The sequence below is a fragment of the Balaenoptera physalus genome (assembly GCF_965194825.1).
Source record: "Balaenoptera physalus genome assembly, chromosome: 10".
NCBI classification, from domain to species: domain Eukaryota; kingdom Metazoa; phylum Chordata; class Mammalia; order Artiodactyla; family Balaenopteridae; genus Balaenoptera; species Balaenoptera physalus.
The window spans coordinates 86411937-86439133 of NC_138889.1; the positions used below are offsets into that span (position 1 = coordinate 86411937).

Sequence of the window (27197 nt, forward strand, 5' to 3'; positions counted from 1 at the left end):
TATATGGGTCTTGTTTTTGTATCCATTCAGAAAGCCTGTGTCTTTTGGTTGGAGCATTTAATCCATTCACGTTTAAGGTAATTATCGATATGTATGTTCCTATCACCATTTTCTTAACTGTTTTGGGTTTGTTTTTGTAGGTCCTTCTCTTCTCTTGTGTTTCCCACTTAGAGAAGTTCCTTTAGCATTTGTTGCAGAGCTGGTTTGGTGGTGCTGAATTCTCTTAGCTTTTGCTTGTCTGTAAAGCTTTTCATTTCTCCATTGAATCTGAATGAGATCCTTGCCAGGTAGAGTAATCTTGGTTGTACATTCTTTCCTTTCATCACTTTAAGTATATCATGCCACTCCCTTGTGGCTTGTAGAGTTTCTGCTGAGAAATCTGCTGTTAACCTTATGGGAGTTCCCTTGTATATTATTTGTTGTTTTTCCTTTGCTGCTTTCAATAATTTTTCTTTGTTTTTAACTTTTGCCAGTTTGATTACTATGTGTTTCTGTGTGGTTCTCCTTGGGTTTATCCTGTATGGGACTCTCTGCGCTTCCTGGACCTGGGTGGCTATTTCCTTTCCCATGTTAGGGAAGTTTTCGACTATAATCTCTTCAAAGATTTTCTCGGGTCCTTTCTCTTTCTCTTCTCCTTCTGGGACCCCTATAATGCGAATGTTGTTGCGTTTAATGTTGTCCCAGAGGTCTCTTAGGCTGTCTTCATTTCTTTTCATTCTTTTTTCTTTAGTCTGTTCTGCAGCAGTGAATTCCACCATTCTGTCTTCCAGGTCACTTATCCGTTCTTCTGCCTCAGTTATTCTGCTATTGGTTCCTTCTAGTGTAGTTTTCATTTCAGTTATTGTATTGTTCATCTCTGTTTGTTTGTTCTTTAATTCTTCTAGGTCTTTGTTAAACCTTTCTTGGATCTTCTCGATCTTTGCCTCAATTCTTTTTCCGAGGTCCTGGATCATCTTCACTATTATTATTCTGGATTCTTTTTCTGGAAGGTTGCCTATCTCCACTTCATTTAGTTATTTTTCTGGGGTTTTATCTTGTTCCTTCATCTGGTACATAGCCCTCTGCGTTTTCATCTTGTCTATGTTTCTGTGAATGTGGTTTTTGTTCCACAGGCTGCAGGATTGTAGTTTTTCTTGCTTCTGCTGTCTGCCCTGTAGAAGCAAACTATTTAAATAAGAACCCAAAGAAGAATTTTAGAAGAAATTTAGCATACCAAACACTGTGAAAATGAATGATAATTATGAAATTAATTCACTGGATTACTTAAAATATTTCACCTTTGGAAATTAATTGTACTTATTCAGTAGAAGAGAACTACAATTTATCATAAATATTTTGAGAAAGGGAATCTGTTTTTATACTTTTTTTTTGTTAATTGAAAGTCTGTCAACTATATTACAAATTTTCAACAAATTAAGACATAAAATATACTTGGTATGACTATCTGTTAAGATCAACATTTCACAATGACTTATAATAAAGATCATGACCATTATTTTAATCTGAAGATGCCAGGAGATTGGGTTAAATTTGCCTATTACTTACTTTTTATACTTATTAAGTAGCTTAACGTGGCTGCATTCTCATCAGCCAACTGTGAGATTTCCAGTTACTCCAGATTTTCGTTAACACTTAGTATTGTCAGTCCTTTTAATCTTAGCCTTTGTAATATGCGTGTAGTTGTAATTCGTGGATTTAATTTGCATTTCTTTGATGATATGTAATGTGAGCATCTTTTCATGCACTATGGTTTATTTCTTGGTCTTTATTAGTAGTGTTCAAATCTTTTGACCTTTTTTATTGAGCTGTTTGTCCTCATACTATTGAGTTGTCAGAGATCTTTATATGTTCTGAATGCAAATTGTTTGTCAGATGTGTGTTTTCTGAACATTTTCTCCCAGTCTGTGGCTAGATTTTTCATTTTATTAATGCTGTCTTTTGAAGGGCAGAAGATTTAAAATTTTGGATAAAGTGGATTTAATATTTTTTGTTTACTTTGGTTTTTTTTTTTTTTTTTAACATCTCTATTGGAGCACAATTGCTCCACAATGGTGTGTCAGTTTCTGCCCTACAACAAAGTGAATCAGTTACACACACACACACGCTCCCATATCTCCTCCCCCCTGCGTCTCCCCCCCCCCTCCTATCCCACCCCTCCAGGTGGTCACAAAGCACCGAGCTGATCCCCCCGTGCTATGCGGCCGCCCCCCACCAGCCATCTACCTCACACCCAGCAGTTCTTTGGTTTTAGTTCATACTTTTTAGCCCTATCTAAGAAATCTTTGCCTACCTCAGGTTGTAAAAAATGTCTCCTCTGAGAATTATTACAGTTTTACTTCTCTAATGAATAGATCTATGGTTAATTTTAAATTAAGTTTTGTGATGAGGTAGCGGTTGGGGTAATTTCTTATCATGCAGATACCTAATTACAAAAATAGTTATCAAAAAAAGACTTTTTTTCCTCATTGAATTATCAAGATTAATGTGCCACTATATGTGTGAGTCTATTTCTGAACTTTCTACTTGCTTTCATTCCACTTTATATGTATCCTTATGGCAATACCATTCTGTCTTGATTGTTTCAGCTTTATAATAAATGTTGAAATCAAATAGTGCAAGGACTTCCAAATTTGGCATTCTAATTCTTTTGCATTTCCTGAGCTTTCATTGAGCTTCTTGGATCCATGATTACCTCTTCTGGTCTCTTCATGAATCCCCTACATGTTCAATAAAATTCCTCCCCTCCAACTGGTCAAAACACAAATGTCTCCCTGGCCTGTGCATACTCCCATAGTCGTTTCCTTTTTACATCCCCATTAGTTGATCTTTCTCTGGTACTTGTCTGTGCCAGGCCGTGTGGAGTTCACCCTGTGCATCAGCAACTTAGTATTTAGTCAAAGGTACAGGGGGAACCCTAGGCAAAATTTGGGAATTATTCTCTAAATATCTCCCTCATTTATGGCATTTCATGATAAATTCCAGCCATTTCAGCCTCCCAAAACTTTGATGTCTTACTCTTCAGCTTGTGGAGATCACTGTGCTTTTCTTGGATTCTCTCTCCCTACACCACAGTCCAAAAATTGCCTCCAAGTATAAAGATGAGGTAAATGGTTAAGACTCACTTCAACATTTCCTTTTCTCTCAGGCATGACAGTCTGCTGCTTCCCATTGCCTAAGGTTTAAAAATATATTTTGTGCAGTTTTCAGTTGTTTAAAATGGGATAGCTAGTATGATACTAGCTTTTCTATTATGACCATAAACAGAATCCTCATATTTTTTTAATGGTTATGTTCATTCCTTTTTAGGTGAGGACACAGGAATTAAAATGTGAGAAAAAGTATATTTGTGGCAGTTTCACATACAAAAAAATATTGTTCTTCAAGTCAGAAAATGGGTTCTAGTCCTAGCTATTCCAGTTGCTCCATTTTGGATATGGCAGTTAACTTCTCTAAGTCACAGTTTTCTGAGTTGCTAGATTAGACTACTTCATAAAATTCTGTGATTATAATGTCCAGAAATTAAAGTTCAACAAAGATACTTTAATGGTATGTATGAAAACTAATTTAATAAACCTTTCAGTTTAACCATTATTGTTATATGTTCTTAGCAATTAAAATGTACTAAAATATAAAATGTAAAGATAAAAAACCATAAGGCAATTTTAATAAATGAACAGAAATAAATTTTACCTTTTCGGATTTAGTATCATGCTTATACCTTAACTGATTAGGGGAGTTAAAGCATAATGTTAAGAACTGTCCTTAACTACAATCTGTAAAGTAAATAAATCTTTAGACTGAAAATTCTCACTTGTTTTTATTTCAGCCGAGGAAATCTACATCCTTCCCCTCTTATGATTTTGTTCAAAAAAAATTTCTGACCACCAAGTAATTACTTATAATATTCTGAAATAATCCAAGTGTATAACCCTAAAATCTACACTAAATAAATAGAAGACAATTGGCTATCCATAGCCTCTTGAAAATAAACTACATTATCAAATTTTATATTTTTAAAAAATCTGTTTTCATATTTTTTAATCTGATATTAAACCCTGGTATGAACATTAGACTAATTTTTAAAACAATAATAGTATCAATGGGCTTTTGCTCATATATCATAAAAAGCTCTTTAAAGAACTTCCAACATAAATAATTATGCATGACCTCCCCTGTCAGAATCCATGTTGAGCATCCTTAATCAAATTTTGTTACTCCAGGTGCTACCTTTTGAATCTCTTAAAATGTTCTCTAAAATTTCACTCACACTACTGGGAAAACCTCTGTTGTTATAGTTACTGATTTGTGTGTGAACATTCCATAGTCATGCTATTCATGCTGCATTTTTTTTCATCTGAATTGGGCCTTTCTTTTTTTTTCCTTTTAATTGAAGTATAGTTGATTTACAGTACTGTGTTAGTTTCACAACACACATAGCAACATATAGCAAAATGATTCAGTTATACATATTTTTTCAGATTATTTTCCATTATAGGTCATTACAAGATATTAAATATAGTTCCCTGTGCTATACAGTAAATCCTTGTTGCTTATCTATTTTATGTATAGTAATTTGTATCTGTTAATCCCCTACTCCTAATTTATCCCTCCCAACCTCCCGTTCCACTTTAGTAACCATAGTTTGTTTTCTATGTCTGTGAATCTGTTTCTGTTTTGTATACAGATTCATTTGTATTATTTTTTAGATCCCACATATAAGTGATATCATACAACATTTGTCTTTCTCTGTCTGACTTACTTCACTTAGTATAATATTCTCAAGGTCCATCCATGCTGCTGCAAATGGCAATATTTCATTCTTTTTATGGCTGAGTACTATTCCATTGTATAAATATACCACGTCTTCTTAAACCAGTCGTCTGTTGATGGGCACTTGGGTTGTTTCCATGTCTTGCCTATTGTAAATAGTGCTGATATGAACACTGGGGTGCATGTATCTTTTCAAAGTAAGAGTTTTCATCTTTTCTGGATATATGCCCAGGAGTGGGATTGCTGGATCATATGGTAGCTCTATTTTTAGTTTTTAAAGGAACCTCCATACTGTTTTCCATAGTGGTTACACCAATTTACATTTGAGTTGGGCCTTTCTTAAACTTGAATATTTTCTTAAAGTTTTTTGCTGTTACTGTTTAGGCTTATTGAGCTGTTTCTCAAATTAACAAATGGTGAATATCATAGATGTCTAAATCTTCCTCTGGTTTAAAGGCATCTGATAAAGTCTATTATTTATTTATATCTTGACAGTCATATGTGAGTAACTCAATACATTTTTTGTGGTTTTTCAGTAATAACAGGGAAAAGTCATTGCAATGAAATACGTTTACATACAAACATTAAGGGAATATTTATTTTTTTCTAAGTCAGACTTACTACACATACACTACTCCCATCTTGCTAACCTGTAGACATATTCCTCTTCCTGATTTCTGAACTCCTTGCACTAGTTCTCGTCTAGCAACCAGTGATATAATTTCCCATAAACTGTTTTCTCTGTCACACAACGTATTATCTTTCTCTTACACTACCTGAGAAGTATAGAACAAACAAGGAGTCTATGAAAATTTCCGTTAATTAGTAAGTTTGAGATTTTAGAACACCAGAACAAGAGTTCTCAAACTTTAGTGGGATTAGGAAACATCTGGAGACATTTTCTGAAATTCAGATTCTCAGGCCCCATGTTCAAGAGATTCTTAATTCAGTAGGCTTGGAGTAGGGCCTAGAGGTCTGAATTTTTAACACATAGCCCAGATGATTCGGATGCAGGTTTTCTCAGAAAGTCACTAGTATGTGTGCACAATAGAGTAAATGAAGACAGGGGAGTACTAGGAGAAAGGCATCCAAGAGAGCAGATAGCGAAAGATAATATTAAAGTTGATGGTAAAGGGATATACCAGGATAGTCACAGGGAACAATCAGTTCAAACCAGAGTGAGAGTTTTTTCCATTCTTTCATTTATTTCAATATCTCTTTCATTGTTTTCTTCACCATTGTAATCTCATGCCATTAGTAATAGTACACAGAAAACCAAGCAAAAAGCAAATAAATAAGATACAATTATTAACTGCTGAGAAAAAAATAAAGATGTCTCATAAAGGAGATGCTATCCTGGATAATACAATAATCCACACAGCTTAATACCACTTCTCTGACAATGATTCTAAGAGATAACTGAGGGAAAAGAAACTTATCTACCACTAACACCAACCTTAAAAAGTTATGTATCTGGAGCAGTTTTCATCTTCCATTTACTTTGCATCTTGTGCCCACAAATTTTTCCTAATATCTTTTTCAACACATGGATAATGTTTAGCCTACACCCCATAGTAGCAGGTGCTGTGTTACTGCTGTTACTAAAACCATACCAAGTAATTCTAAAACCATCTGATTCCAGTTTCAAAGGGATGGGCCATAGTTCTGGTATTCTAGAGTTTAGAGAAGAATTATATCACTTTGTCGCTCATTTCAAACTTCTTAATAACTTAACCTCCTAAAATAAATAAACGGATATGCCTTTGATTTTGTACCTATTATTGAAATACAGTTATTTCCCCTTGGCTCCATTCTGAGCTCAGAGAGGACTTTTACGCTTCAACTACCTTATTTTATCACCTGTCTTCTATAATTCCCTCCTTATTTCACTGCAATAACCTTCACAATATTAGAGTCCTTTACTTTGTACTTCAGTTTTATATTATTAGCAATAATCTAAAAATGGCTATTAGTCCCCAGCAGTCCTAATAATCTATCATAAAAGAGAAAATACCGTGTTTTTCCAATGACTATGCCACCTTTTTAGTCCTACTACTGATTTGGTATTTAATCAATAAATAGGGCATTATCCTGTGATTATCAACAAAGCTTTCAAAATTTAAATTTTATTTATAAAATAATTAGCTAGCCTTATTTTTATTCCCTCCAAAAAGTTCTATCGACACCCAAGACCAGTATTCCATCGCCTCCTCTCCTTTACCTCATTCTTAAAAGCACTATTGAGACAAATATTTACAAATACATTTATTACTGAATCTTGTCCGGAGTTTCATAAAAATTGTGAAAGTTCTTTAAATTCTACAAATTATAAGGAGAAAAAAATAAGCGAAAGAATTCCTTGATCATCCAGTTTTAAATGAATTGCTCTCTCGCGTCAAAAAGCAAAATAGCAGTGACATTTTTATTTATACTCAACCTTTCTTCTAAGACCATGTAATCTGTAAGAGTGACTATTACCCCAATTTTATCACTGAGGCATAGAATTACAGAGATTGAACTGAAGTGAACTCAAGAGGTTATCTAATCTAGCTTCCATCTCCAAAAATGACTGCATTTTAACAATCCAAGAGCTATGTCCACCTTCTCTATTTTTCAAAATCCCCAGGGAAGATGTTACAACTTGCCTTAGCAATTTGCTCTGGTGTGTAATATCCCTTGTTTTACTCATAATCCAAATCTGCAGATAAGAAGGAAATAAAACCCAGTCTCCCAGCTCCTCAGTAAATGCTCTTACCCAGATGTAGTTATAAAACAACTACAAAAATCAGTAGATGAGGAAATAGATATTTTGAAAATAAAAATTTCCAATACCTAGTCAACTATTCACCTGTTTCAAGCAATATTCATTTTGAAAATAGTCTGGTATAACAAAATAATTTATACCTATCTTCATTTCATAATAAATGTTTCCCATTAATAAGAAAAATAATTTCTAACTATTAGATGTATATTTATGAATCCTAAAGATAAGAATAGCAAAGATAAGAATACCAAGATAAGAATTTAATGGGAACTTTCTGGGTGCCAGGCATTGTATTCCACACGTAATATCACATTGAATACTTACATCAGTTCTATCAGGTAGGCATATTATTATCACCCGTTTTCAGATAAAGAAATTGAGACTCAGACAATGTAAGTTATCCAAGGTCTTATAGCTAGTGAATGACAAAGCTAGGATTAAAATCTAGAGCGTTTGGTTATGTTTCACTGTCTCTCTAATACATATTTAATAAATTTTAGTTGCTTTTATTATTATTAACAAGCTACTTTAAGATACAGTGAAAAATCTTTATCTGAAAAACAAGGCTTTTTTTTTCCCCCCAAATTCCCATTAGTTTCTCTATATTTTTAAATATCAAAGATCTGGGAAGTACAAGCACCTTCTAAAAAACATGCATTTATATGACAAGTAATACTTTAAAATTTGTTTTTTAAAGTTTGCTGGATTGTTACATGATTTTTCTTAGGCCCATCCAGATTTACTTTTTAAAATTCATATGGATATTTTTAAACTGAATTCTAGTTATTTCAGACTTAATTTATTGTTTCAAGGAAAAGGGGTGCTTCTAGGTTTTACTACTAGTATTCTAAATGAAAAGGAGCCATTTTGAGATTTGAAGAGAGTTAAATTGGCTTCAATCTAAATATCTTGTAAAATATTATAACCAACTAGAACGTTTCCTCAAGTGTAAACATAACTTTTAACTAGGGAAATGGCCAACTATGTTAGCCAAATTATTTCCTGAAATACTGTTGCTTTATTAAAGTAAGTTATGTTGTTAGTGCAATAAGCATATATCTAAACAGCTGAATTTTTGCATTCTATATCATGCCTTCTTAATATTTCAGTTTATTAGTTGACATGATATATAAGAGGAAAAAACACATTTCAAGAGTCACAAAAACTCTGAAATTTAATTTATACTTCAATATTTAATACAAAATTACCTTTTTCATTGTTTCCTTTCCCACTGTAATCTCATGCCCATCCTGCCCCGTGCCATTCTTAAAGAAAAGAATTCGGACTGAGGTCTTCTCAGTAAGTTTCTTCATTCTTATAGAATGAACAGGCTTGGTTTTCCGTATTTTGACATCAGTAGGAAGCATCAGCCCATTCATTGTCCAAGTTACTTTCTTCATTAACAACAGATGGTCTAGAAGAGAATTTTTTTTTTTTAAGTCAGGTCAATATTTGGCTTCAAAATTAAAAATGGACACATCATGCTTCCCCTCCCCTTACTACCTATATCATATACACTGGCCAGTCTCTATCCATAGATGCTGGTTTCCTGAAATGCTACCACCAGCTTCCCACTAACCGTGACATAAGCTGTAGCAAGCTGTCTGCTCTGATAGCCTGCATAAATCATCATTTCTGAAGGGAACAGATGTTCAGGGTATGAAAGAGTAATACCACAATTTAGTCCTAATTAAAATTCACCTTAGCATGCCTCTATCACTGATCAGATGCACTTGGGCTGAAAGAGTCCACTGAAAGGGTCCAAGGTCCTTTGCTTACTATAAAACAACATGGGTCCTGAACTTTTGTGTTCTTTGGGGTTGGGAAAACACTTTTTTTTCTCTTTAATATGATTATTATCCAAGTTGCTTTAAAGATGATGACCTCCAAGTAGTAACCTTATACATAATTCTTCTCCTGTGACTAGAATGAAGGTGGCTTCTAGGACATATCTGGTAACAGGTTGAAACTATTTCACTAAAAATGAAAACCAGTTTTTCATTAACAATTTACTTTGACCCATACATTTTCAAAGATATGTGCATGAATATAAGTTTCAAAACTCCCACTAATATTAATGAGAGTGCAAATAAATTACTATGTATGATTTTGAAAATGTACGGGTAAGAACAGAAGTGTAGTATATTGCATACTAAGTTGCTGTCACCATTTCTCCCTTTTCAAGAGGTTTCACTTCATAAATAAATAATTTGCACCTTGGTTATTGACTTTATTTGTGCATTCAATTTATTTTAGATTACATTTTCTTTTCACATAAATTATAAAAATACAATGATTCCTCCGTCATCTGCTCTTTATTTGTCCTAATAAGAGAAATAAAATTTTATTTGCATAGAACTTAAAATGCCTGCATTTATCTGTTTGCTCAAATTTCCAAATAACCCTTCACTATTAGTATTTACCTTGAAAGAAGCATGACCTCTTTAACCTAGAAATGGTACTTTATATAAATCTGCTAGTATTGATATGAAACATGAACCGGTGGTTGTATACAAACTTCAAGTCCCAGAATGGCTACATTACATGTTCAAAAAAACAAAAACACTTTCTCTCCCTCTCTCTCTCTCTCTCCAACACACACATACACACACATACATACACATACACACACATATACAGTGGGCAGGAATATGAGCAAAACTTGGAGAATAAATTAAAACTAGAAGATTATAAATATGATTAAGACTTCAAGAAGAGAACATTTTTTTACAGAAATTAGTTACATATTTTGTCACCTTGTAATCTTAAAATTGATAGGAATTAGAATTGGAAAAATAAGCTAGAAGATAATGAGATCATATATGCCTGAAAGAATTGAGAACAGTGGTCAAATAAATACTTGTACACGTATGTTCATAGCAGCACTATTCACAATAGCCAAAGATGGAAACTCAATCTCTACCAATGGGTAAATGGAAAAATAAAGTGTGGTATATACATATGATGGAATATTATTCAGCAATAAAAGGAACGAAGTACTGATACGTACTACAATGTGGATGATCCTCAAAACATTATGCTAAGTCAAAGAAGCCAGACATAAAAGGAGATATACTGTACATTTCCATTTATATGAACTACCCAGAATAGGTAAATCCATAGAAACAGAATGCAAATTGATGGTTGCCAGGGGCTGAGGCGGGGGGGAATGGGAAGAAATAAATGGATAAGGGGTTTTATTTTGGAATGATGGAAATGTTTTGGAACTACATAGGAATGGTGGTTGCACGACACTGCAAATGTACTAAATGCCACTGATTGTTCACTTTAAATGATTAATTTTATGTTATGTGAATTTCACCAAAATAAAGAAAGAAAGAAGGAGGAAGAGGAGGAGAAGGGGGAGGAAGAAGGAGACTACTAATGGCCAGTATCTCTGAAAATAAAAAAACATCTCTCACTGGGAAAAAAATAAATTCTTGTATTTTGATAGGAGTGTACCCACAATCTGGACACGTCCCCCCGAGATGCTTTGCATTATGGAAAGAGTATAATCCTTTAAACTAGGTTTGAATCTCAGCTCTGTAACTTAGTGGCCCTAGATGAGTCATACCTCCCTGCAGCTTTGATTTCTCACCTACAAAGTATGCAGTGGGCACCACTCCACCAGCTGATGAGGATTAAATATCTTACATGTAAAAGTACCTAATACATTGAGGTCACTCCATATATGTTGGCTTCTTTCCCCACATCCCTGAAGTCCCATGCTTATGGAGCTCTAGAGTATATTAACTGTTACATCAGAGTCCAATCAGAAAAACAGAATCCATTCAGAGTATTTGAGCAGAGGGACCGACTGCAGGGAATTGGTTATGTAAGTAATGGAAAAGACCAAGAAGCAACAAAAGGACAGTGACACAACCCAGAGATGAGCAACCGCAAAAAACCACTCCCACCAAGGCCAGAGGGAGAAGGTGTGACAGGTACCCAGATTTAGAAAATCTTACCAATAAAGCGTTTTCCCCTTTGATTTTTCTGACCAGGCCAGAATTAGGTTGAGGTGAGTGAAGGGCCATGAATGCAAAATTTAAGGAAGCATGCTCAGTGTGGGGCAAGTGCACAACCCTCAAAGTGAGTGCCTCCTTAAATCTTGTCCTGTAGGTGCTGCACTAGTCTCTCCCTAGTCCCAGCCCTGGCTTTGACTATCTCTTCTATACGCAGAATTCCTGAAATTCCACTAAAAATTATGCTATTAGCCAGACACTGTTTTATATGATTTACAGGTTTTAACTCATTTAGTCCTCTCAACAACTCTATGAGAGGACGATAATACCACTGTAATACCATTACCCTCATTTACAGGTGAGAAAATTGAGGCACAGAGAAGTTAAATAACTTGCCCAAGATCTCACAGCTTGTAGGTGATTGTGCTGGGATATGAAGTCAGTTCTAGAAACTGTGCTCCAAATTACTACACTCTTCTGTCTCCATCATACATTTTCTGCCATTTTTTCAAGTTCAATATGTCTGAAACAAAATTTCACATTTTTTTGCACAACTTGATGCACCCTTCACACTTCTTATTTCTGTCAACGTTTCCATTTTTTTCAAGGTTTTCCACTATCTCAGGGAGATTTTGAACCCTTGTCTCCTATTTATTTCTCTGCAACCAATTGTTTATTCATTCAATGATATTTATCGGGTGTCCACTCCTCAAGGCACCAGGGTGACAGCTGTGAATAGGATGGAATAGCTTGTACAGATCACAGCCTCTTGGGGAGAGACAAACAGTGGAAGGCCTCTCTGAAGAGGGGACATCTGAGCGGAGAGGCCTGAATTATGAGAAGTTAGTGATGAAAACCTGAGGGAAGGAGCATTCCAGGCAGAGAGAAAATCAAGCACTGAGTCTCCGAGGTGAGAATGAGCTTGGTGGGTTTGAGAAAGAAAAATAAAGTAAGTTTGGACAGGGAGAGAATATGTATGGATAAAGCCAAAAGGTAGAAAGGGGCCAGATTGTGTAGGCCAGGATGAGGGGTTTGGGGTTTATCTTGGATGTGATGGGAAGCCATTGGAAGGCTCTCAGCAGAGCACCTTATGCAGATCAGACTGTAACGGAGTGTAGGGAACACTGGGGGTGTCCCCTGGATTCTCTGTACCAGGCTTGTGCGCGCAAACTCCAGCTGCTGTGGCTCCAGGCCATTAACGCCTCACAGCTGACCCTTCTCCTTAGACCTGCCGTCGGCTGAAAGGAGCCAGCCCCCTAGCCAGGAAATGCCTGTGATGTGATGAGCTCTTCCTTCCTCCTCAGGGGTACAGTCCACAGCCAATGACTGGGGGGGACACACAGCCAGTCCCCTTGCCTCAGGGAGGGGCAGCGCAGCGGTGTGTTTCCCACTCCAGACTGGGGCCAGACTTCAGCCGAATACAGGGCTTGGCCGAGCTTCTGCCTCTGCCCTGTGCCGCCTCCCTCACTCCTTCACAGGTTTCACCTGACAGTGTTCCCTAAGGCCCTTGCACAAAAATCACCATCTCAGGCTCTGTGTCTAGGGAACCTGACCTCAGACAGAGTCAAAGAAGGGAGACCTAACTCTCAGCTCTGCCGTCTTCACGATAACTCTGCAAAGCATCCTTCCTTTCCATTCCCATCCAGGCCCACTGGCCCATTTCTCTCTCGACTTCATCTGAGAGATCATCTGCAAGAGGCATCCTAATTGTATTTGATCCTCCTCCATTACATCTGACATTCTATACTCCAATTACAGCTGAATTGCCCTACAACATCAATTTTGTCATTGCCCGATGAAAAAGTTCTGGGAGTTAGCTTTTGAAGTTTTCCACGAGTCAGTCAGCCAGCCAGTCTGTCTGTATGTCTGTCTGTCGGTCAGTCAAGCAGTCCACAAATACTTATTGAGCCCATCTTATGTGCCAGACCCTGTGCAAGGAATATGAAACAGACACAGTCCCTTCACTTAAACGCACGTCTAACAGAAGAGTTTACTGACAATCTGACCCTATCCAAACTTACTGGTTTTATCTTACTCTAGTTTATAGCACTACCTAAGCTGTCTGTTGATTATTCCATGAATACACCAAGTTCATCTTTAAGTCCATCCTTCACCTATTCAGACTCAAGTCCTTCTCAAGATCCAGTTTAAGACCTTCCTTCAGTGCTCCAGCCTAAAATGACCTGTCATCGCTTGAATCCTTTGAGCATTTGCAGCCTGTAACACCCACCTATATATTCATTCAACAGTGTTTGAGAAATTACCATATGCCAGGCACTGTACTACCTTCTAGGGAAAGAGCGTAAACCATCTGGAATTATTATGTAAACGTTTTATAAGTGTATATCCTATTTCTGCTTCCATATTTAAACCCTTAGAAAGTAGGAATCAAATCTGTATTTCTCATTACTTGCTCCCGGGTATATAGAAATTCACTGCACATGGTATAGTTACTAGATGTTAACCTTTCCTGTGCATTTAAATGTTCAACTGATACAAATTTATATCACTTTTCATAACATACTGATTATGCAAAATAAACTTTATTGCCTATGTGTATGTACCTACCATCTTTATTTCCTACCTCTCCCCAGTGTGAACTTAAATATGGTTGTTCTACCACCTTGATGTTCACTAATGACCACAATGGATACAATTTTTTCAGGAAAAGAAGAAAATTTGCCAAGGAGAACGGCTTGGCAAATGAAGGTCTAGAAGGAGTGGAATAGACTGGGATGAACTCAGAGTATATTTAAGGTAAATGCTTATATTTTCCTCAAGTCTCCCTTTGGAGGTCATCCCTTCTAGGAAGTCTTTTCCAGCTTGGACACCCTGCTTTCTGCTCTTTGTGAAGACATCTACCACTGAACTGACCCCACTGCACTAGCACTTTATGCTTTCTTGGCTAAACATGCACTGCTTATCTGGGGCATGGAGTAGGTGCTCAATAAGTGCTGAATGAATTAATGAACAAACTTGTCTTTTATTCCAATAAAACATTTCAATAAAAGGAATATATTCATAATTCTATTACCTAAAAACAGCTAAGGACACTTTACTCCACTTAAAAATTAGGCAGCCTACATTTTTTTTTAAATCACATTTCTGAAGTTCCAAATAGGTTTTTTGAAAGAACTCTAGGTGGATCTAGGAAAACCACATAATAAATTTTCAAATAAATTTGAAAATATTCTTTACAACATAAATTATATATAGGTGTTTTTAAAGGTACTCCTACTTTCCAGATCCTTGTTGATAAACATGGAAAGACTATTGGAAATATATAAAACTTTTTATACAGGTAAAGATTTTTAAACCAAAAATCAGCTTAATAAAATAATACTAATGATGACTAAAACATATTAATATACTAGATAGGCAGCAAAGCCTTAGAAGCATGGGCTCTGAAGCCATACTCCAGGGATCTGAAACTTAACTTTGCCTCTCACTAACTCTGTAACCTTGAGAAATCAGTCAATCTCATTTGTCTTAGTTTTCTTATCTGAAAAATGGGAACAATAATAGTAATTCCCTTACCTGTTTTACGGATGAAAGAAATTTCTACAGATAGAACACTTTTGTGTAAATATGAAACACAGTAAATGTTGCTGATATTATTACCCTCCTCGTGATTTTCACCAAGAAATTAGCATATAGAAAGCAGTGTGTTAAGTACTTTGTATACACTAACTGGTCTTATCCTCAAAACCCTACGAAGCAGATAATATTACAATCTTCATATCACAGATGAGGAAAATGAGACCTGGAGAAATTAAGCAACTAGATCTGTATAATAAATCGATTAAGAGAATCAGAGACCAGACCCAGGCTGAATGATTCCAGAGTCTGCTTTTTTAACCGTGACACTGTGCACTCCCTCAAGTGCCTAAAAAGTAATAAAAGAATTCCCCTAATTTAAAATAACTGGATTTCCCATGCTTCTTACTTTCCCACTTTCCACCATCACCCCACCTTAGCACCCATTTAAAAAGCATCTGCCTTTAGTGGCTATATTTTGTTCAACATGTCCTTATGGAAACGACTGTGACTCAGTTTACAAATCTTTGTGTCTGTTGTCAGTCAAATAAGGTTTCTCAGCCTCAGCAAGTGTTGACATTTCTTTGTTCTTTGTTGCGGGTGGGGGGGGGCGGGGGCGGGGCTGTGCTATGCGTTGCGGGATGTTTAGCAGCATCCCTGGCCTCTACCCACTAGATGCCAGTAGCACCTTCCCCGTTGCGATAACCAAAAAATGTTTCCAGACATTGCCAAATGTTCCCCAGGAGCTGAAATTTCCCCTAGTTGAGAACCACTGCAGTAAAGGAGTTTGAGACAATCCCCTTCTGTAGAGGTGCAGGGAGCTGCAAATAAGCTACTGGCACACACCATGCTCTTTTCCGATTCCAACTTTTGATCATGACTTTTCCCCTCCCTCTTTGCTGGGCTCTATTCCTTCCTTCTCAACTCAGTGCCACCTCCTTTAATCTACTCTCTTCAGGCTTCACAGCCTCACCTTTGTGTCCCTCATTTTATTGAACTCTTCTATTTTTGTATGTGTGTCCCTGTCAGACTTCGAACATTTCAAGGGTATGAAATGTGTTTTCATCTGTGTACCTCCAGTATCTGGTATGTTGTAAACATAGTGTGCTTGCTGGATGTTTAACAAAATAATAAAAGTTGATCATACATTTTCAATGTAAGCATTTGTTCCCTGCTGCAGAGCCAGCACCTGAAACAATGTTTAATCCCATAGTAAATGCTCAATAAATATTTGGAAAATATTTTTCAAACATGTCAGATCAGAGTATGACTATTATTTCATTAGGTGGATATTAGGTAATATTTCCATTAGGTAGATACTGACTTATATTTTCTCTGTATATTGGAAAAAGATTACATTTTTATACTCATGATTAATTAGCATTTTCATTACCATGTCCCTCCTTGAATTTACTCAGAAACCAGAATATGTATCATGGAGGAGAGCTCAAAGTAAGAAGAAGCAAAAAAGTCATAGGCTTAGTGCATTACTTTGCACGGGTTCAGAACTGTAAAACCAATGAAACTTTAAAAATGATTGATTCTAACCACCCATTTCATTTACTCAGTTAGTCATTCAACGTACATTCACTGAGTGCCTACCAAACGTTCCCTGCTAGAGACGCTGCACAGGGAGGACCTCAGAGTTCTTGGTCTTTTGGGAGAACAAGAAAGGAAAACAACACACAGTATGACAGGTGCTTAGTCAGAGATGTCACAGGGTATTGAGGGACCCTGGAGTAGGGGCACCTGCCACAGCCTGTGGTGGCCAAGAAAGTCTCCCCAGGGGAAGGATGTGAGGTAGGACTTGAAGGATACATGGAGTTGGCAAAAGAGGGAAAGCATCCTCCAGGGAGAGGAAACAATGGAGGTGAAGACCCAGAGTTATGCAACAAGATGATGGACTGTTGGGAGGAAACTGAACACAGAGAGGCCAGAGATGGGAGCAAGGAAGGCGGGACATAGCCTACACAGATCAGAGCCTCTGCACAGCTCTAAGAAGTCCCACGTTCCCCAAAGCAAGCCATTCTAATCTTCTGGGCATGAGGGACTACTGGAAAAATCTTCCTTACATTAAGGCAAAATCCATTTCCCTATGGAACAAAGCTATTGGGGTAAGCGAGGACGAGTACAGATCTAGAACAGCATGTCTCAAAGTGTGCACCACGGGCCTTCTATATGAGAACCAACTGGAGGACCAGGGAACCCTCACATTTAGCAACACGAGGTGAATCACAGCTCTAGGGACATATGCCTTCATATGAAGAAAGGTGATGAGGGCTGACAGCCAGGGTAAGCATTATTACATCCAGAGGCAAGAAGAAAAACAGGATATGACCCTTTTACACCAGCTTGGAGCACCTGAGGATGCTCAACAAAGACCTGAGTGGGTTTTAGCCCTGGTGAGAAAGAGGGTTAAGCAAGGCTGGGAGTGGGTGGAATAAGGAGTAATCAAGCGGTGAGGGGACTGTTGGGCATGGGGGAGAGGAATCCAGTCTGAGTATTAAAGCAAGAAATGTATTGCCATCTAAACCCACTTTGAACTTCTCAGGAAACATACTAGCCATAGCTAACAAATGCTTTCTACACCTCTGTCTTTTGTTAACTTTCTCATCTCAAAACCCTGACATCCCTCCCAGGGCTGAGGCTACCTGGTACCTTTGTAAGAATTAGAAAACAGCCTCGGGCCTCCCTGGTGGTGCAGTGGTTGAGAATCCACCTGCCAATGCAGGGGACACGGGTTCGATCCCTGGTCCGGGAAGATCCCACATGCCGCGGAGCAACTAAGACCGTGCACCACAACTACTGAGCCTGTGCTCTAGAGCCCGCGAGCCACAACTACTGAGCCCACGCGCTGCAACTACTGAAGCCCGCGTGCCTAGAGCCCGTGCTCCACAACAAGAGAAGCCACTACAATGAGAAGCCCGCACACCGCAATGAAGGGTAGCCCCCGCTCACTGCAACTAGAGAAAGCCCCGCGCGCAGCAACAAAGACCCAACACAGCCAAAAATAAATAAATAAAATAAATAAATTTATAAAAAAAGAAAACAGCCTCTCCACCCCCACCCAGCTCCACAGTCCTTCAGCTGTGCACGACAGGGAGCGGTGGCCCGAAACCTTCCCAAAGGTCACCCCGTCTCCTCTTTCTTACTTCCTTACTTTCAATAATAGTTAATAAGCACCTATTGTATGCAAGGTACTATGAGAAATACAAAGGGAAGTGTTAAATGAAGAAGAAAGCCTCCCCCCACTTCCCAACCACCAAAAGAAAAAAAGATTGAGGGTAGAGAATGGGTAAAAAAGGGCATCCCTGAGAGGATGTGGGAAGACTGAAAATCACAGATCTATAGGTTCCTGGGAGAATAATTTATCCCAGCACTCCACTTCGGACCATTGTCTCGTCTCAGACAAGCATTAGCATAACCATTAGCCTCTCTGCCATGTAATTATTCTTGGGCTGGCTTACTCTGGCCCCCTGCCAAACGGGAACATTCACAAATCTACATATGAATTTGGGATAGGGGATTTTTAATATACTCCTTCTAAATGTCCACTCACTGTTTGCGGCCAGGCAGGCTGCTCTAATGAGGTCTTTACCCTCCCCTCCCACCACGGATGGTTCATCATGGTACCTATTTGGTCCTTCATTCAGTCACTGAACAACATTTACTGAGCAACTATTAAGTGCCAGGCCCTGTGCCAAAAAATGATGGTGAACAAGGCAGCCATGGTTTATGCCCTAAGGAACTTGGTTTAGAGGGGAAAACAGATGTTTATTTCACCAGTCATTATAAATCTGATGATCACAAAAGGGTACATTGAGAATGAGCTTATCCTTTCTAGTGGGAGCTTCCGCAGAAAGTAGGACCAAACACAATGCCAATCCATCCAAGAAGCTCAGAAGCAGGAGCCTTGGAGTTCCCCTTTGGAGAGTTCTTCAATCTCCCCCTTGTTGACAGTTCTCTCAGCAAATTCTCTGTCCCTACACACACAACTGTCAAAGACGGGGTCCTAGTCTCACTTTATCATCTCATGCCCTCCTTTAAATTTGATAGCCACACCTAGTGGGTTCCAAAGCATCATGACCAGACCCGTCCCAATGTTTCTCTCTAGAAAGTTAAGAGCCCACTGGGTGAGGATAGGGGTGAGGCCTGCACTCTAGTGACGTTCTAGTGAAGGTCTGGGAAAAACTTCCCCAAAGGGCTACATCCCAGTCAAGTCCCCCTGACTGTTCATGTTCGTACACTTACTCTCTTGCAACACTCAGAGAATATTATGCCCCAACCATAGGATATATTTTATTTTGAAGAACCCACATCCTATTTTATTTTCTTGGCTTTGTTTATAACCAAATCAGGAAAAAAATAAAGCATGTTCTAGCATTAGAAGGTCTATCTACAATATCACCACATTTTCTCAGTCTACTTCAAGAAAAGCCAATGCCTGCCAAGAAATCAAATAAATCTGGGTGCTCCCCACACTGTAATTTTCCATTTTGCATGTGCCAGGCAAAGAGAATACTGCCTTATTCCGTCACCAGAATAAAAGCCGCAAACTTGCAACTTCAAATCCATGAGCTTATTAAAAGTCTTATTTTTAAAAATTCATTCTCTTGTAGTTGGGCAATAAACTTGAAAATACATTAATGCTCTGACTGTCAAGTAAGTATAGATAATGACGTTAAATATGAACAAGCACATCATTTCATGGGCGCAGGACGAGTTTATAAAACATAAATGCTCTGACAGTAAGAAAACATACTGCTATATTCAATTATATCATCTGCTCAAAATACAATTGCTTCTATGTTTGGTAAATAGACTAAATCCAGGTCACATTCCTGTGTTCAACTGAGTTTCTAGTCACTCCCTTTTCTCTAAATACTTGCGTTCTTTGTTTCTACATGTTCTTAAGTGTCATGGTTTATTGCTATAGGCGTGATGGCTATACTTAACTAATAATGACAGTGGTTGTCATTAGATTTTAACTCAGTAACACTAGTCTGACATATCATTTGAAGTATGTCTTCAATTTAAATTTGATTAAAATTACAAACATCCCATCTATTGTGCCAATCAAAATGTTGTCACCCTTTCCCTGAACTTTTCTATGAACTTTCTTGAAATAAGTTATGGCAGCTTAAAGTTAAGGCTAGCCTTGGGTCATACACATATTTTAAAATACCACTCTTGGAATTGAGCAGAGCAAGGCCAATTGGGGCTCCTTTTCTAAAAGGACTTGATTTTGACTTACACCCCAGAAAAATTCTCAAGGCAAAAAGTACAATATAGTGAGACTTCCAAGGCTTTAACTCAGATTCCCATATCATGCTGTAACACAAGTGCTCGGCAGGGATTTTAATTTGGTTGTATGTATTTTAAGATCTTGGACCTAGCAAATACCTTTGGTAGTAAAACCAGGTACTTTCCTGTATGCAAAACTGATGGAAACGTGTTGAGCAAGAGATGGAGCAAAAGAAGGAAAATAGATAAAGAGCACGTGCAAATACAATGTTTTAGACACATATACAGCAGGCTTCTTACACACATCGTCTTATTTACTCCTCATAGTTACACTATTGGGCTCAATTTATGGATGAGGAAACTGAGGCTTAGAGAGGTTAAGTGACTTGCCCAGGTTCATAGAGTAGTTTGCTTCCCTGGCAGTGATAAAAAAGTAGAGACAAATTATTGTGTTGTTGCTGTTTTCCTGAACCCAGGCAGCCATTCTGGGAAGGTAACAGAGGACACAAGGTTCTGATTAATAGCCTTGGGATCTTTTTTTTTTTTTTTTAGTGTTTTTCTATGTATGGGAAGATGCAAGAGGCTGGGCTCATTGAAAATATTCCTTTGATATGCATCTTTAAAAAAATAATAATAAATAAATTTATTTATTTATTTATTTATTTATTTATGGCTGTGTTGGGTCTTCATTGCTGCATGCGGGCTTTATCCAGTTGCAGCAAGCAGGGGCTACTCTTCATTGCCGTGCGTGGGCTCCTCATTACCGTGGCTTCTTTTGTTGCGGAGCACGGGCTCTAGGTGCGCGGGCCTCAGTAGTTGTGGCACACGGGCTCAGTAGTTGTGGCTCGCAGGCTCTAGAGCACAGGCTCAGTAGTTGTGGTGCACGGGCTTAGTTGCTCCGCGGCATGTGGGATCTTCCCGGACCAGGGCTCAAACCTGTGTGCCCTGCATTGGCAGGCAGATTCCTGACCACTGCGCCACCAGGGAAGCCCTGCCTTCGGATATTAACAGCATTTGGAACTTTAGTTATGTTTATGAAATGCTATTCTCTGTGTCCTATTTAGACGACGGATTTATAAACATTTAATTTTCAAATAATTTATCTTTTTTTTTAGAAAAATAAGACACTATCCAATAATCCTTTTAGATATTATTACCTCTATTATACAGGTAAGGATAATGACGTGCAGACCAATCTGCCCAAGGTCATATAACAGGGACTAGAATCTTGCAATACCATCTGACTTCAAGTCGAGTGTTCTTCCCACTAAATCATAATGCATTTCTCATGTCTCTCCTAACAGCTGTCTGAAAGCTTCAAAAATGAATGGTTTGGAAGGCAAAACCCTGAAAGAGTACATATAGACTATATAAAAGAATTCTCAGGTAAAGTAGCAAGCAGGGTAGGTAGACAACTGCCTAAGAGATTTCATTTAAAAAGGTTACTGCAAACGCCTGGTTCAGTTTTTAAATTCCCTCCTTTTGTTTCCATGACATCATTTGTTCTTGTGATACCACCCTTTTTATTGCCTTTATAACACTTAACACTGTCAATAAATAACTTATTTAGTTCTCTATATGTTTATGTCTATTGCTTCTTCCACCTTATTAGAACCAGAGTTCCATGAGATCTCTGTCTTGTTCACACCATATACTGGCATACTGTAGGGACTCAATAAACACTTCTTGAGGAAATGACTGAATGAACAAATGGTCTCTCTTTAACTATTCCTCTGTCTCCTTAGACGGAACCATATTCTTTTTTTTACTGCCTTCCACACACTCTCACAGCTCTAGTCAGGGAGATATTCTCTCTGTCCACTTTTACCCATGTAGCAAACAACTCAAGGTGATAAAGACAGCATTTATAACCCTTCTGAGTTAATATCCTAGTGAGAATTAAAATTTATCAGACTTCTTTGCAGCTATGACAGAAAGACCATATCCAAAACCCTTATGGTCAGATGTGATTCCATAAGTAGAAATTTTTGAATTTCAAAAATGTTAATATGTTACATATATCAAATATTATGTAATGTGCCCAGCAAGGTCTAGGAGAGCTGCCCATAATCAAACACATTAATTATTTTTTATCAAAACAATCAATTGGTTATACCAAATAAGGTCCTGCTATTAAATGAGTTATGAAAAAATTGTTTGGTCATCTGCAATTTTGGATTTTAGAATTGCATATTAGAGACTGTGGACTTGTAGCACTAACTCAGGGGTTGTAAGGAGAAAGTATAATACACTTTAAGCACATGCTGAGTGCATGGCATGCAGAAAGTATTCAAATTATCCGGACAGTTATAGGTTTGCAGGCATCTTCATTAAACAAGTGTAGCCTCTGTGTGCATATATACAATATATACAATGCAACAATTCATGAATATGTCAAGAATTTAGATGTTTCTCAATGATTTGTTATTTTGACAGTATGAGATGCTGCCATATGCATGCTCTAAATTTTCCTACTGGCTAAGGAATCTTTTCGGTGGTGGTGGGGGGAGTCCATCTCTTGCAATGTCTTCAGACCCACATCTGTTTATATAGTAAGGATACTGTACACATTTATAGGTTTAAAACTTTTGAAATAGGGAAATATATAAAATATATGCCTATAGTTTTACCCTCACTTGTAGAAATAGATAAAAGAATCATGTGCTCTCTCAGAAGTGGGTTTTTTTTCTTTTTTTCTCTGCATAATATCACTTTCCTGCTTTTGGTGTATGCAGCTAAGTGCGAGATGAGGTGGACTGACAATCTCACCTAATACATATACTATACAAACAAAATGATAATAGAGAATTTGGGAACACCCAATCTAACTCCTGCTGCAGCTGCCCAAGTTAAGTAGTGGTCACCCTATGGGCGAGCATCACAAAGCCCAGTATTAGCTTTAGCAGGACTAATGCAGCCATCAGTGCAGACAGCACTGTAGCACTGTCTTGAGATCCAGCAGCAAGAATAGCAGTGTGATGTGGGTAGTGGGTCACTTCTTGAAACTTGTGCTTTTAACACAACCATTTAAAAATCGACAAATTCAGGAGACATATAATGGAACAGAATACAATGCATGAATCCAGGTTCATTAAACTCATGCATTTTTTGAAAAACAAAATATGACAGAACATTTCATTACTGATGCAGATATGAGAAAAAGTGTTATGCTGCTATTTAGAATGTGTCTTGTATGCCGTGGAATTGAAATATTTCCAAATCATCAATAATTAAAATGATGAGAATCCATCATTTCACTGACATTTACTTCTACATGAAAAGATGGCCTATTTTAAATGTGCTCACACATATTCTTGTCAATCACTAGCTGTCACAGCAAATTATTTCATTTTGTACATCACATGGCAGTTAGCAGAAATCTCTAGGTTTAAATTTAGATCTTAGGTGTAGTATCAAGAACTCTTTTCATGGATTTTTTTTTTTCTGTGACTACATCTTTACAATACAGTATATAAAAGATGTAAAATCCTATTTGTAATACTCAGTTTCACTTCTGGTTAACAAAACTCAGGACTGAAATGAATCACTATAAATGATAACACTGAAAGCCAAATAGTAAAATAGGATATACAGGAAAGAATGAAAATACAAAACTAAAATAAATAAATAAATAAAAATAAACAATCAGAACTCCATACAATGAAACTTGGACCTAATGAATTAGGCCCAAACAGATTTTTTCCCTCATCTTTTTTAAGACATTTAAGCTATTGCAGAGCATGAACCATTTCTTATGCTAAGTTTGCATTGCCTACAGCTCCTAGAAGTTATAAAGGAGCTGAACGCTTATAAACCCCATGAATCTGATGCAAGAATTTTTACTGTGCCACTATTAAGCAGAAGATCCAGGAAACTGTGAATAAAACCTAAACTGTATGCCCATGAATCTGAAAACTTTAAAAATGCCTTTTCAAACAACTCATTAACTACATCTTCACAGTTCTAGAGGAATCATTAATAAATTTCAGAATCTTCAAATGGCAGAATTACAAGACTTAATAAGACAGTTGATCTTCATCAAATGTCTTCATAAAAATTCTTTCTGTTCTTCCCACACACAATTAATCTTTCTGTTTAGGTGTTCAACTTCAAATATAAGAATTATTCTAATATTCCATTTCAACAGGGAATGCTTCATGTCAGTCTTGACCTTGGCTTGACCTCTATATGAAAGCTCTGTGTTTGGAGGTATGTGATGAATAGCTCTCCAGCTTTCTATTAAATCCAGTGCCACTGGTTGTCAACAGTGATGCTCAAGAGGGGTGGTAAAATATTTCAAAAATCAGAGATGTTCTGCAGGTCTCTTTCTACCTTAGTAAATCTGGAAATAGTTCTAAGGCAATTTTCACTATCTACACTATTTTTCTAAAGAATAAGAAAATAATGAAGTATGGAAATATAACTGCCAAAATATACATAGATTTATTTGGCTTTCCTGTGCCAGAAATAAAGTAAATTTTCCTTTGGAGGGCCCAAAGCATTCGGTTTAAAAATTTTTTTTAATTTAAAATCAGAGATGAAGGGATAATGACAAAAAAAGATATCAGACTATGAGTCCCTTTTTTTTTAATCTGTCTCTGATCTGGCCTCGTACCTGGCACATAGTAGACTCTCAATGATTGTTTGTTGAATGAATGAAAATCAGTATATTAAAATAATGACCAGTTACTGACTCTAATGCTTGTTGGTTAGTTGTACATAAAATATTCATGCTCATTTGGAAAGATACAACCGTAACACCAAATTCTGCCAGGTGTTTTTCCCCTATTTACCTTAAGAAAATAGAATTTTCCAACTTCTGAGAATGCCTCCTTACTCTAAATTTATCTACCATTTTCAAAGCCACTCAAGCATGTTTTATTTTTATGGTAAACTCATGACAACAAGTTGGCAAATTATCGATTATCTATGAAACTCATGCAAGAAAGGTAATTTTAACCTGATTTGAAAAATTATATGTGAATGTGTAGGTGGTATACATATATGAAATCTCCCCACACCCCTCTCAAATTATATACATATATATGATAAATTACATATATGAAATAAATTATTATTTAATATATATATAATAAATTATTGGTGTTTATATTCTTGTTCTGAAAGAAACCAAGTATCAGTTTTTAGGCTTATAGGCTTATCTATGAGCTTAACTTAGACACGTGGCTTTTTCCCCATTATTCTTAAGTCTTTTTAACGGACATGTGATATGCTAGTCTGTGTCCAAGCTCACCTACAATTTCTTTTCTCAAAAGACGAGGCACATCTGCCACCTGCTCTACTCCGTGTCCCAGCAACAACTGTCGAGCAGCATAAAGATTGATTATCAGTCAAAAACCATTGCACAACACCAGATTTTGGTGGGTTAAGCTTGCTGATCCAGCAAGAGATGGTGTGAAATTTTCAGGAGTGTGTGCCAACATTTTGGTGCTAAAAGAACAGCAGTGCATGTCACAGTGAAACACAGCCAAAGATACGCAGACAAAGCAGAGAAGTTTTTTGTTCTAGACTTGGCTTTAAAAGGATAAAAGAGAAAACAAAAAGTAGGAGGAAATTAGTTTGTACATTTAAAAATCATCCACCAAGCTTAGTCATGTGTGTAACATTGTTATTTTAGGCATACATGTCCAGATCTTCTAAGAAGCTTACTATAAATAATTTTTATATATCTCTTACAAAATACCATAATCATAAGAATGGCAAGTACTTCTGATTAATAAAAATAAATGAGGATCTTAAGGAAGCATTTATTACATATATATCTGAATATAAAAAAGTCACAGAAACATTTACCCACAAAGACTCATGCTTTTATACAAGCAGATGATTCAATGAATACAAAATAAAGGCAGCCATATTTTAAAGTTAAAGCAAAATTTGAAAACTATATGGGTCTACACTACTGCATAGGTAATTTTCACTGAGTATTGTAGCAACAAGTTTCTTTACAAGGACCAAATTACCTTGAACTTTCTAATGAATTCAAGAAGTTATTTCCTAATGATCAAGTATTCTTAAAGAGATAGAAATCCTAGTATCATTTTATATAATAACATTAATAGAAGAAGAATTTTCATCACTTCATCTGTAATGAACTTCAGAATTACTTTTCTTCTACTTATGCAATTACTGCCTAGACTTGCCTTTGGTTCACTGACTTTACAGCAGCTGCAGGAAAAAAAAAAACTTCTAATAAGGTATAAAAAGCAGAGGGGAATACAGCAGTTAGATACACTGAATTTGTATGGCAAAGTAGTTATGTCATTTAAATGTGATTACCATATACAGCACTTGATAACAGACCCTGGGTATGACATGCTTAGAGGAATATTCTTAGGCAGTGGTACTTTTATTTCTCTCTTAAAACAGATTCTTTCCCACTGAAAAAAAATTGTTTTTTTTTATTTTAGAAAATCTCCACATTTCTGAAATGTTAGAAACAATGGACTTTTAAAAAAGACCTTACCTACAAGTGTGTCTAAAATATACATAATCATATTTTGTAAATGTAAAAAATATATATATATATACATTTCAAGGTTAAAAGTCAAGCTGTAGCATTTATCTTATGAAAAATTTTATTTGGAAAATCACATGTATATAAGAATTATATGTTCATTACTGGCCACATTTTCAAAATTATGTTAATGCCATCTGAAAAAAGACCAAGAGTGTAAATGAATAAATGATACTTGAAACTTTGAACTATTTTCTGAGAGAATAAGTCTAATGAATTATGTCTGTTGAGTGTCACAGAAACTAAACAGTAAATTCAATAATCTCTGATTTAATTTATTATATTTTCACCATTTAACCTCCTGCAGGCTCCCTAATGTCTATTCAGATCTATATTAAATTAAGCACCAATGCTAATGAAGGGCAATAAACGTGGCTGT

The 27197-nt window shown here is 36.8% G+C and overlaps 1 protein-coding gene and 1 long non-coding RNA gene across 16 annotated transcripts in view; one reads left to right on the forward strand and one right to left on the reverse strand.

The window, feature by feature from the left end:
- Positions 1–27197, reverse strand: part of DCDC1 (doublecortin domain containing 1) — a 471016-nt gene that overhangs the window by 400326 nt on the left and 43493 nt on the right. For all 15 annotated transcript variants that reach the window (XR_014267934.1, XR_014267935.1, XM_082476590.1 and 12 more), the window contains exon 6: positions 8743–8948. Coding sequence is in view for 13 of the 15 variants with exons in the window: in XM_082476590.1 (XP_082332716.1) it covers positions 8743–8948 (206 nt within the window). In the remaining 2 variants the exon portion in view is untranslated. The remainder of the gene's footprint in view (positions 1–8742; positions 8949–27197) is intronic.
- LOC309667812 lies at positions 1368–23326 on the forward strand. Its single transcript, XR_014267976.1, has 2 exons — positions 1368–1989; positions 2235–23326. It is a non-coding gene; the product is annotated as an uncharacterized lncRNA (long non-coding RNA).